The sequence below is a fragment of the Malurus melanocephalus genome, unplaced genomic scaffold (genome assembly GCF_030028575.1).
Source record: "Malurus melanocephalus ecotype Western Australia unplaced genomic scaffold, MMel_1.1 scaffold_790, whole genome shotgun sequence".
Lineage (NCBI taxonomy): Eukaryota > Metazoa > Chordata > Aves > Passeriformes > Maluridae > Malurus > Malurus melanocephalus.
In genome coordinates, this window is record NW_026624022.1 from 126392 (window position 1) to 138202 (window position 11811).

General features: G+C 50.3%; 1 protein-coding gene across 1 annotated transcript; it reads right to left on the bottom strand.

Annotated features, from left to right (window-relative positions):
• Nucleotides 1-264: 264 nt before the first annotated feature.
• Nucleotides 265-11251, bottom strand: F9 (coagulation factor IX). The gene is made up of 8 exons (XM_057385116.1): nucleotides 11113-11251; nucleotides 9240-9403; nucleotides 8829-8853; nucleotides 6855-6968; nucleotides 5118-5246; nucleotides 1631-1920; nucleotides 1005-1155; nucleotides 265-329 (listed from the first exon to the last, which is right to left on the bottom strand). The coding sequence occupies exons 1-8, from the start codon at nucleotides 11177-11179 to the stop codon at nucleotides 265-267; spliced, it is 1005 nt and encodes a 334-aa protein (XP_057241099.1). The 5' UTR covers nucleotides 11180-11251.
• Between the last annotated feature and the right edge of the window lie 560 nt (nucleotides 11252-11811).

Here is an 11811-nt window from a genome sequence, read left to right on the forward strand (position 1 = left end):
GGGGATGGGATAGAAGAATGGGCTTTGGGCAGAGCTTTCCAACAAAACTGCCTGGAAGTAGACAGCAAAAAATTCTGTGTGCAAGCTGTGAGCCCCATGCTGCCAGCAGTGGTGCCCAGCCCCACAGTGCCCAGCCCCAAGGATGCAGCCAGGCCCTCTCAGGAGCTCAGCCCCATTCACAGATGCAGCTGGAGCTCTTTTGATGAGCTCATTCGTGTGGGTATAAACTCAGTGTGTCAGGGCTTAGGAAAAATGTCATTTTTGTCACTTGTACATGACATAGTGCTGAAACAAAAAGCATGACTCTGCCATGCCTCCTCCCAGCGCTGCTGGAAGCAATTACCAACCACGTCACTGTGCCCCTGCACCTGSTGCTGGAACCCATGGAGAGATTCGTGCTGGGGACACACAAATGTTCTGGGGAAGCCGATGGTGCCACAGCTGTGAAGGTTTCACCAGGGGCTCATCATGCTGAGTTATCAGCTGAGTTATCAGCAGGATGCTGAGCAGGGGGGCTGGCACAGCTGGGTACCACCAGTCACACTGAAACACCATGCTGAAGCAGATACAGATTTGATTTTTGCAGCAGCAGCATCATGTGCTGTTCAGCCCTGCCACACAGCCCCCCTTGTCCGATTCCCCAAGCTTTTCATGTGCCGGCCCAGTTTCTCTGCCTCAGTACATGAATTCTGTTTACTTGTGGAAAGTTAGGAGCAAAAGCAGTCATATTCTGCTTGCAAGGAGATATTCAGGCTGCTGGTGCCCCTCTTGAACCAGCAACATAAATCCATTCTCTGAGAGTGGTGTGAAAACACACTGTGAGCTCCAAGAGAAGCAGAACTCGCCCGTGAGGCCTCAGTGGCCAGCAGAGATAAAATCCATCACACCAACCCATGAGGTCACTGCCCTGTGCTGTGCCTTGTCCTGAGTGGTGCACACCATGTCCCATGTCCCCTTGTCCTGTCCCACATCCCCCTGTCCTGTCCCATGTCCCCCTGTCCCACGTCCCCCTGTCCCTCCCAGGTGCTCACCTGCCACAGCAGTGATGTTGTCAGTGTGTCCCCTCTTCAGGCAGTGTGCTGCTGTCACCAGCCACCTCTCGTTGATGATGGATGCCCCGCAGAAGCCCAAGCCCTCGCTGTTCACCAGCAGAACCTGTGGGAGCAGGAGGAAATCACAGCCAGGGCTTTGTGTGAGCCTGGACTAGTGCAAGGTGGCCCTGSTCASGGYAGGGGGTGGAACTGGGTGATCTTTAAGGTYCCTTCCAACCCAAACAGTTGGGTGATTCTATGATCTGTTAAAACTGATAGAGCCAAAAAATGAATTGCATTGTTCCTTGTGAAACTGTGCCTTGCAAAACTCCCTTTCCTCAGCTTTCAGCTTGTTTTTGGTACATCCATGGACTACTGGGCAATCTGCTGCTGCAGCTCAGCCCTTTGTGTCCCACCAGGTCAAGCTGCTGTGACTCTGATTTCTGGCTTTTTTTGCCAATCCTGGCAAGTTTTGTTACTGTGTATGGAAAGAAGTTGTGCTCCTGTTGGGACCTATTGCCAGTCTAACCCCAAAGACAGGTTTTGGGTGTTGAAAGGTGAGATGAGCCTGTGCTCAGATGTGCAGGGACAGGCAGTACCTGCCAGGGCACCTCTCCTTTGAGGCTGTCGGAGCCGCCCACCACACGTGTCCCTGTCCGGAGCACGGGGGTGATCCTGGGGGCGGCCGTGCTGCTCTCTGTGCTGTTGGTCAGCTCCTTGTCATGGCCATTGTCTGGTTCCTGGCCATTGTCTGGTTCCTGGCCATTGTCCGGCTCCTGGCCATCGTCCGGCTCGTGGCCCGTGGTGTTCCAGTGCTCGAAGGTGTTCATGGAGCGCGTGAGTTTTCTCTTGGCTTCGGGAGCCGTGATCCTCCCGCAGGGAAACGGCACTGGGGCAGAAACAGTCACGGTTATGACGGCTGTGTGTCACACTGACAGTCACTGAGCAGCTGAGGAGGAAATCCTGCCTCACCTCAGCTCTGTTTGGGACCAGTGATGCCTTAGGATTTTTAGTTTCTCTATTTTCATGCATCTGTATTCTTGTACTTCCCTAGTACAGCACTAAAACTCCCATTCTCCCATCTTTAGACAAAACAATCCCTCTCTGAGCCTGAATCCAAGGACACCTCAGAGCCCCAAAATATGGAAACAACAATGAGTTGGGGGGGAACAAGTTTGGGGTGGTTGAAATCATCACCTGTAAAGATCATTGGAGAATTAAGACCCAATATGTTAATAAGGCAGAACTTATAAAAGGTGAAGATCTCATGACCTGGTGTCCATTTTCGGGTGTAGCCTCAGGAGGAGGCTTTGTCCACCCTAATGTACCAACAGGCCTGTTAGGCCTGGATTAAAGTTGTGTATTCTCATTCTCTTAAGTTTGTCTGNGGTGCTCACCTGCCACAGCAGTGATGTTGTCAGTGTGTCCCCTCTTCAGGCAGTGTGCTGCTGTCACCAGCCACCTCTCGTTGATGATGGATGCACCACAGAAGCCCAAGCCCTCGCTGTTCACCAGCAGAACCTGTGGGAGCAGGAGGAAATCACAGCCAGGGCTTTGTGTGAGCCTGGACTAGTGCAAGGTGGCCCTGSTCASGGYAGGGGGTGGAACTGGGTGATCTTTAAGGTYCCTTCCAACCCAAACAGTTGGGTGATTCTATGATCTGTTAAAACTGATAGAGCCAAAAAATGAATTGCATTGTTCCTTGTGAAACTGTGCCTTGCAAAACTCCCTTTCCTCAGCTTTCAGCTTGTTTTTGGTACATCCATGGACTACTGGGCAATCTGCTGCTGCAGCTCAGCCCTTTGTGTCCCACCAGGTCAAGCTGCTGTGACTCTGATTTCTGGCTTTTTTTGCCAATCCTGGCAAGTTTTGTTACTGTGTATGGAAAGAAGTTGTGCTCCTGTTGGGACCTATTGCCAGTCTAAGCCCAAAGACAGGTTTTGGGTATTTGAAGGTAAGATGAGCCTGTGCTCAGATGTGCAGGGACAGGCAGTACCTGCCAGGGCACCTCTCCTTTGAGGCTGTCGGAGCCGCCCACCACACGTGTCCCTGTCCGGAGCACGGGGGTGATCCTGGGGGCGGCCGTGCTGCTCTCTGTGCTGTTGGTCAGCTCCTTGTCATAGCCATTGTCTGGTTCCTGGGCATTGTCTGGTTCCTGGGCATTGTCCAGCTCGTGGCCATTGTCTGGGTCCTGGCCATTGTCTGGTTTCTGGCCATTGTCCAGCTCGTGGCCATTGTCCGGCTCGTGGCCATCGTCCGGCTCGTGGCCCGTGGTGTTCCAGTGCTCGAAGGTGTTCATGGAGCGCGTGAGTTTCCTCTTGGCTTCGGGAGCTGTGATCCTCCCGCAGGGAAACGGCACTGGGGCAGAAACAGTCACGGTTATGACGGCTGTGTGTCACACTGACACTCACTGAGCAGCTGAGGAGGAAATTCTGCCTCACCTCAGCTCTGTTTGGGACCAGTGATGCCTTAGGATTTTTAGTTTCTCTATTTTCATGCATCTGTATTCTTGTACTTCCCTAGTACAGCACTAAAACTACTGTTCTCCCATCTTTAGACAAAACAATCCCTCTCTGAGCCTGAATCCAAGGACACCTCAGAGCCCCAAAATATGGAAACAACAGCAAGTTGTGGGGGAGCAAGTTTGGGGTGGGTGACATCATCACCTGTAAAGATCATTGGAGAATTAAGACCCAATATGTTAATAAGGCAGAACTTATAAAAGGTGAAGATCTCATGACCTGGTGTCCATTTTCGGGTGTAGCCTCAGGAGGAGGCTTTGTCCACCCTAATGTACCAACAGGCCTGTTAGGCCTGGATTAAAGTTGTGTATTCTCATTCTCTTAAGTTTGTCTGGCCTCTCTTTCAGATCAGCCTGATTGATAAGGCATCACCAGCACGGGGCTGTGGGATGAGCACTGTGCCTTGTGCTAACATCCCCTGGAGCCCCAGAACGGGTGAGATGTGAAAGCAGCAATAGCACAGATTATTGCTGAGCTTTAGAAATGAGATCTGAGCAGCTCTCAAGTGAAACAACCATTGTTGAGCATGCACACTGACACCTGGGGCAGCTGAGCCTGCTCTGGGCTGCTCTGCTCATMCCTGGGGATCTCTTGGCCCCCATCCCTACAGCAGTGACTGCAGAACAATGCACAGCCAGCTGGGACAGGGCAGGAAATGAGGGCTGCCAATTGTACACATAATCCTGCTTGGCACCAAGGTGAGGAAAACATTAATAAACTCTTCCTGGAGTTGTAAATTTTCTCTGTTAATGAAGATCTSATCTGCAGGCTCGTTTCAGACAAGCTCTTCCCGTTTCTCTCCCACGCAGTGTGTGCCGAATTCCTGCTGGTAGTGGCAGTCAAAATAGTAAATAGCACCAGGCATTGTCTTTCATCTGAAAAGCTTTCAGAAGCACTGAGCAAACAAACATTAGTGTAAAATCAGATGTGAGTGTGGCCTACTGAGATTTCATCTTTTATTTTTAAACAGTTCACTCCATGAACAGGACTGCAATAGGTGTTGAGTGATGGAAAGTGCTACCCACAAGATCAGCCTATGAAATGAAGGCTTCAGAGCCAACAGAAGCTCAGCTTCTGCAGGAAGGGCACTCACCCAAGCTGAAAGATGATCTTCCTGCTAACAGTAAACCTTTCTGGTCCAGTGAAAGTGATACAGCATGTTGTGCAACACTGGCCTGAGCTCTTGCTGATCTCTGTGAACAGATTCCCAGCCTAAGATGCTCCCTGCTCTGAGTGCTGAAAGCCAGCACATCTGGCTGCAGCTGGGAGAGGAGCCYGTGCAAGCAGCTTTACAAACAAATTCCTGGACAATCACCCTCCYTCTCCACCCAGCTGGGCTAAAAAAGGGATGGTTAAATGGAATCCTTTGAGCCAGACCCCACTCCTGCCTTTGGGAAAGTGCAGGCTCAGACTCTACATTTGCTAAGCAGGAAAACAAGCAACAAGGTTTTCACTGGGAAATTTCCAACTGGATATTTCATGTCTATGAAATTAATGTACCTAAACTCAGGACAAAGTCTTGAAAACTTTAACCTAAATCTTTAAAAACAGTTTAAAAGTTAACCTGTAGGTTCGCAGGACTTCCCATCTTCATGAAGTTTGTAGCCAGCAGCACAGGAGCACACAACCTTCTGTGATGAATCCAGACTGCAAAAGTGCTTGCAGCCTCCRTTTTTAATAGCACAAGTGAAGTCTGAAAGACATGAAAATGAAACTGTGAGAGCTCTTTAGGAGCACAACTTGTCAGAGATTTGACACTTGGGCTTTTGGGCTCAGTAACCCCCTGTGGCTGATCAAGCCTATGGAAAACAAGTTTGGAAGGAGATTGGGAAGAAGGACAATCCCATCCCTGCTCATAATGAAGACAATTTTTTGAAAAGGCGGCTTTYAGAGCCCCCCAGAGCCCTGGCACAGCCTCCTGCTCCAACACTGTGATGTGACAGCCTGACCCCAAAGGACTCCTGCAAATATTTGGTCACAAGGCACGTGATTTCCCCACYGTGCTGCTGGCAGGGCTGAGAGCACTGTGCATGGGGTTGGAGCAATCCCTGAACCCAGCAGGGCTTTGGATTGGGAATATTGGGGGGTCTGAATGAAAATTTTGAGACACGCCTTCTGTTCCTCCTAATGAATTGTCACCCATGAATTGTCACAGACTGACTTGGAGGATCCATCTCAGCAGGAAACGTGTGGTGGAACAAGTGCCAGCCCGAGGCAGAGTGAGATCCCCATGACTTGCAGCAGTCTCTTCCCAGCCCACCTCTCACTCCTCTGTGCTGGGAACACCTTGGAGGAGGAAAACACCGATCTGCAGAGGCCCTTGTGATTCTCAGGGAGTTTTCAAATAACTTCAYGGCAGATTAACTCCACTCCTACTTCCTCAAGGACACCTCCCTTCCTGTAGCCATTTTAATGCCATCATTTACTATTTTTACTGAGCTCTTCTTCACGCCTCACTTCTAGCTCTATTTTTGCTCCTGTCTCACTTCCCCAAGACATCTGCAATGAGACGATTTAAATTTGATGCAACTTTGAAATGCTCTTTTTAACGTGCACTCCTCTCTTGCCAGAGCAGAAATACAACTAGAAAGAGAATCTTTTATTAGTGCAGTGAGTCTAGCACATTATGTGAGTTGCACAGCCCCTGATTATATTATAAATATAAGAGCTGAATATCCCTCTCACTTCTTAAATTATCAGCTGTTTGGTTTTCATAAACTCCTTAACCCATCAGGAAAATATTTGCYTTTTATTTGCCTTCAGAATCAAGGTTGCTGCCGATAATTACAATTATGAATTTAGCAGAGTGCCATTGAGAGGAAGTTGGGATAACCCTGCCCTGCCCAGTCCCAGTGTGAGAAAGGGAAAGGGCAGTGGGAGAAGGGGGTTCCTGGGGGTTCCTGGGGGAAATGCTGCTTTCAGCAGTGACAGCTCGTCCCCAATTGAGCAGTCCTGGAAAGGCTCGTGCTGGGGACACAAAGGAAGGGCTCTGTGTCAACATTTGCCTTGGCAGCCACAGCTGAACGAAGGCCTTGAGCTGAGTCTCCACTGAGCCCTTCCTAAGAGCAGGAGCTCAGCAGAGCTGGGGTTCCCTGGGGGCTGGGAAGGATCAGAGCCATCCCCATCCACTGCTGGACCCCAATGTGTCCCCTGCAATCGCCACTGCCAACAGGCTCAATTCACACTGTCCTGGAGTGCCCTACAGCAGAGCAAAATGGGTCTGGAACAGCCCCCAGTGGGGTGAATCCCACGGGATTCCAARCAGAGCAGAAGAGCCTCTGGAGGAGCTCCTGGCACGTACCGATCTGGCAGTTCTTGCCTTCGTACCCAGCTGGGCACCAGCACACGTAGGAGTTTATCTCGTCCTTGCAAACGGCCCCGTTTTGGCAGGGGTTGGGGTTGCACTGATCCCCATCTTGGAGAGAAGAGAGCAGAGTTAACAAACACGAGTGTCCYCTGAACGCTGGGGCCTCGCTGCACAGCACAGCACAGCTTCCTTCTTTGTCATGGGAAATGGGGACAGCCTGGCACCCAGGGGTGTCACAGATAATGCCAGCCCAGGGGTGACACTGACAGCAGGGCTGTGCTCAGCCCCAGCTCTGTCCCTGTCCTTCTGGGTTAATTCTGCTCCTCTCAGCATAGTCCTCTTTTGTCCCCCCATGCAACACCCCAACAGGACCCCATGTCTTAGAGTTAGACAAATGTAGAAGCTTTGCTTCTTCAAGCGTGGTTTAAGTATCCCAATCTGGACTATTTCAACCCTAACGCTGCTCTGTGAAATTGGGGTCTGTCTGTTTGGCTGTGGAGACCTCTCTGTGTATGAGGATGGAGAACTTTCATTCTTTCTCAGTCTTTATCAGTTTTCCTGTGTCCATTTTCACAGCTGCCTCCAGCTGAGCACCTGAAGCTTTAATGAGAACACTGACCATTGCAAAATTGGTGAGCTAGCACTCTGGAGGAGCAAATCAGTGATGTTAATAGCAGAGCACGGCCTTTGAAATGCTCCTGGAGTGGGGAAAGGGGAAGGTCTGGCTGTGTTCCTGTCCTGACGGTGACTGTGCCACATAACGGGGTTTTCAGCGAGCTGGAATGCAAAAATGCAAACAGGAACAAAATGGTTTGGGCTTGTCTGAATCGTGGTGGAGAGGTTTGCACTGAGGTGAGGATTGCAGCTGGTGAGGGAATGGGGCTGGTGTTGTGCAAGGGGTGAGCTCTGTGGGCTGCACATGCTGGGAACAGCAGCTCACTCCTGAACAGCAAACCAGGCATTGGGGGACAGGAATATGGGACATTCCTTATTCTGATGAGCAACAGCAGCTCACCCTGAACAGCAAACCAGGCACTGGGGGACAGGAAAATGGGGCATTCCTTATTGCAGCTCACACCCTGAACAGCAAACCAGGCATTGGGGGACAGGAACATGTGGCATTCCTTATTTCTGATGAGCTAATCCCTTACAGTGGCAGGGAAACAAATGCAGTGCTGAGTTTCATCAGTTGTTTTTTGAGAGGACAGTCCTACAATGCGAATGTAATGTTTTCATTTTATAGTCTGGACTGAATGATCTGAATTATTTAAGGTTTTTTAGTGAGATGTTCTGGGCACTTTGCCAGTCTACGAAACAGTTCATTTATTGAGATGTCCTTAAAATTAGTTTCAGATGTTGTAGTGGGCATTGAAATCTTTTTAAGGGGCCATGGAGTCTTTGGGGATGGAGGCTGGAAAGGAAAAAGTAGATGTGGAAAGAAAACAGTGAAGTGAGGGTTTGGGAGCAATGGTGTGAATTGGCAGCAGCTGTTTGTGATGATTGTGTTGAGTCTCCACTTTAATATGGCATTTTTAGGGATTCACACTGTGCTTTCGGGAGGCTGTGCCTTGTCTGGGGATCTCTGCTGGAGAACATTTGCTGTTTGCTGAAGGGGTGTTAATTATTGCTGTGGTGTTTTACTCTATAACACAGCTGAAACCAAAGCCCTGAGCGTGACCTGGGCTCAGTGATGTGCAGCATCTGCCTGAGCTGGCTTTGTTCTGGGAGATTTTAGATTTGTTTAAAAAAAAAAAAAAACCTGCTTGAACAAATAAAATGGTAAGACATCTTTCTTTGGTTGGTTTGCCATTCTAAACCAATGGGACAGCCCAGGCCGGGCACAGAGTGCAAGGCTCTGACCATAACAGGGTTTTTAGATGCTGAAATACATTTGTTACAGTCACATCAGCTCTTTATGCACTGAGATATGAATATTAGGCATTAGAACATGAAGAAAGCAGCTCTTACCAACGTATGTTTGCCAAAACTGCATCTGCAAAGGGAAAAAGAAAAAGTTTTCCTTTGTTTTCTGATTTCTGGGTGCTGTGTGACTGAAGTAGCACCGGGATGGCTCCAGAGCTGAAGGAGAAGACTTGCAGGGAAACCAGAACTCCAAAACCCCACTGACAGAGCTTCTAAAGYAGCTCCCAGCCCAGCTGATGCTCTGCAGTGAGAATGCTGCCCTTGCACTGTCATTTTTCTCCTCTCTGTCCCCTCCTCTGGCCCCTCTGGCTCTCCAGTGAGAATCAGCCCTGCTGGATGCTGCCCTTGCCCTGTGAGTTCTCTCCTCTCTGTCCCCTCCTCTCTCCCCTCTGTGCCCACCTGCAGATCCCCCAGAGGAACCAGGCTGCTGCAGGACCCAGGCACTGCCAGACTCACCGTTTTCTCTTCATTTTCAAACACCTCCCGAGCCTCCTCATAGCTGCACCTCTCCTCGATGCACTCCCTCTCCAGGTTGCCAGGAATGACCTCCTCCAGCCGGTTGGAGTTGGCTCTCCTGTGCCTCTGCAGAAGGGAGCTGGCCTCTTTGTTGGGGATGAACACTGCAAAGGGAGCAGAGGGGCTGGGCAGGAGCTGTGCCAGCCTGGGGTGCAGTGGGACAGTGCCCAGGGCTCTGAACCCCAATCAGAGGTGGGGAGCCCTTCCCATGTGTGCCCCCCATGGCTGGGGACATTCCCAGAGTGTCACTGAGGCTCCTTTGGTGCTCAGGCACAACCAAAGGGTCAGATCTGCAGAGCCAAACATCAGCTGCCAACAGAAACCATGGCAGGAGGGCGACTGCAGGGCTGAGTTTGATGTTTAAAATACCCCAAAGTTGATGGTGTGAGAATCTCCCATCACAGACTGCAATAAGCTGTTTTTAGAGGGGGAGATAATGCGCTTTTTCATGCTGCTGTTTGGTGAGGTCTTGTTTGGACACAGAGATTGTCCTGCTGGAGCTGTGTCACACACACCCCTCCATCAYCCCTTCCACTGGCACTGCCCCAATGAACCCATCCCATGGAGAGAATTCCCTGTCATGAACGCAGCTTTAGCTCCCTCCAGATCCCTCCAGGCTTTCTCCATTTCTCACTGATCCCACCTGCTGTTTTACAGGCAAACCTGGGTTTGGAGTGAAGCTGCAGGTCCTGTGGGGTGACAGGARTGGTGTTCACTGGGCTGAAAACCGCCCTGACGCTCAGAATGCACTCACCCAGGACTGGCACTGTCTCAGGGTGTGAGATGGGGCAGGGGGTGACAGGAATGGGGTGACAGGAGTGGGGTGACAGGAATGTGGTGACAGGAGTGGCATTGACTGGGCTGTGAACTGCCCTGACACTCAGAATGCACTCACACAGGATTGGCACTGTCTCAGGGTGTGAGATGGGTCAGGGGTGACAGGAATGGGGTGACAGGAGTGGCATTCACTGGGCTGAAAACCGCCCTGGCACTCAGAATGCACTCACACAGCATCACCACAATCTCAGGGTGTGAGATGGGTCTGTGGGCAGGTGCAGCAGGGCACACAGGTGAGGTTCTGCTCACTTTTCATCACCGAGCAAACATTTTGGAAAGAGCCTTTTTTAAACCTGTTTCCAGCAATGTTTTAATGAAAGGAGAAAGAGCATCCTTGCAGCAAACAAGAGCTCACACTGATGCACACCAGCCCCTCTGGAGCTGTCTCTGTACAGATAAATCAGGCAGCAGGCTGCATTACTGTGTGGGATTGCCCACATCCATCACCTGCTCTGTTTGTCTGCAGCTCTGGCTGCACCCACACCTTTGTTAAAATCACAATTGTTCAATTTGGTTTGTACAATCCTCGCAGTGGCAAACCCAGTGACTGCTTTATGAATGTGAGCACTTGTTTGTCGTGCAGGACGGAGTGGTGGCACATGGAGAGGTGTGACTGTCACTCCACCAGCAGCTGAAAACCACCCTCACACTTCTGTCCCCTTTTCCCCTTCTCTGTGTGCCTTCTAAAATGGCTGAATTGAGCTCGGAAAGCTTAAAGTTGCAAAAAATCTACGGAAACTTCCATTCTTAAAATGAATCCCTGTGACACGTGCTGTGTAAAATCAGCATAAGGCTGTTATTCCATTCCCCCAGAAAAGACCCAGAGCTTTAAARAGGAGCCATAAAATGCAGCAATGATCTGAGCTGCTGTCTCTGACAGGACTGTCCCACTCCGAGTGACAAACCGTCCCTTTGCCAGCGCTGTGCCATCCTGTACCCAAAAGGGAAGGACTGGCTCGGTTTTAAATGAACTCACCTGTATTTCCATCACCCAGACAAGCTCCCAGCAGACAAATGGAGAGGATGAGGGGGGTATTTGCCATCTTTTCCCACTGCCCAAAGCGCTGGCTGACGGCTCGCTGGGGCGGCCCAGCTCAGTCAACAGTTCCAAAGTGCAGCCTCGTGTTTGCTGACTGCGGGTAACCCTTTGATTGAAGGTCCCCAATGTGGCAGTGCCCAGCAGAGATGGATGTGGGGCTGTTGTGAGTGCAGGGAGCCCCGGGGCTGGGGCAGTGGCCATAGGGATGGGCTCTGTGCCAATCTCCAGGATGGAGCTCTGCTCACTGCTCTGAGCCCAAACACCCCTGGGCAGTGTTAAAGATTTTACCCCAGCTTATGAACCAGAAATTCTGTGCCCTCAGAAAATTTAAAATATTCCTTTGTGGTTGCATGGGTGTTTGTCATTACCTTTGTAGGCAGCACAGACCCATCAGCTGCAGGTGAATAGGAGATGCTGAATGAGCTGCAGCCTCGTGTGATCCGTCTGGTCTAGGTGTGAAAAAAATCCTTTATTTTCCTTTTCTTGAGCAAACAAAAGTTCCTGAAACCTATAATTCATCTTGTTTCTTCCTGCTCCRTTTGAAATGATCTTTATTCATCACTGACAGCAGCTTTTGTTATCACATTTCTGTGGTTGATAAATGGGTTAGGATGAGGTAATGTGCTGTTGATGTAA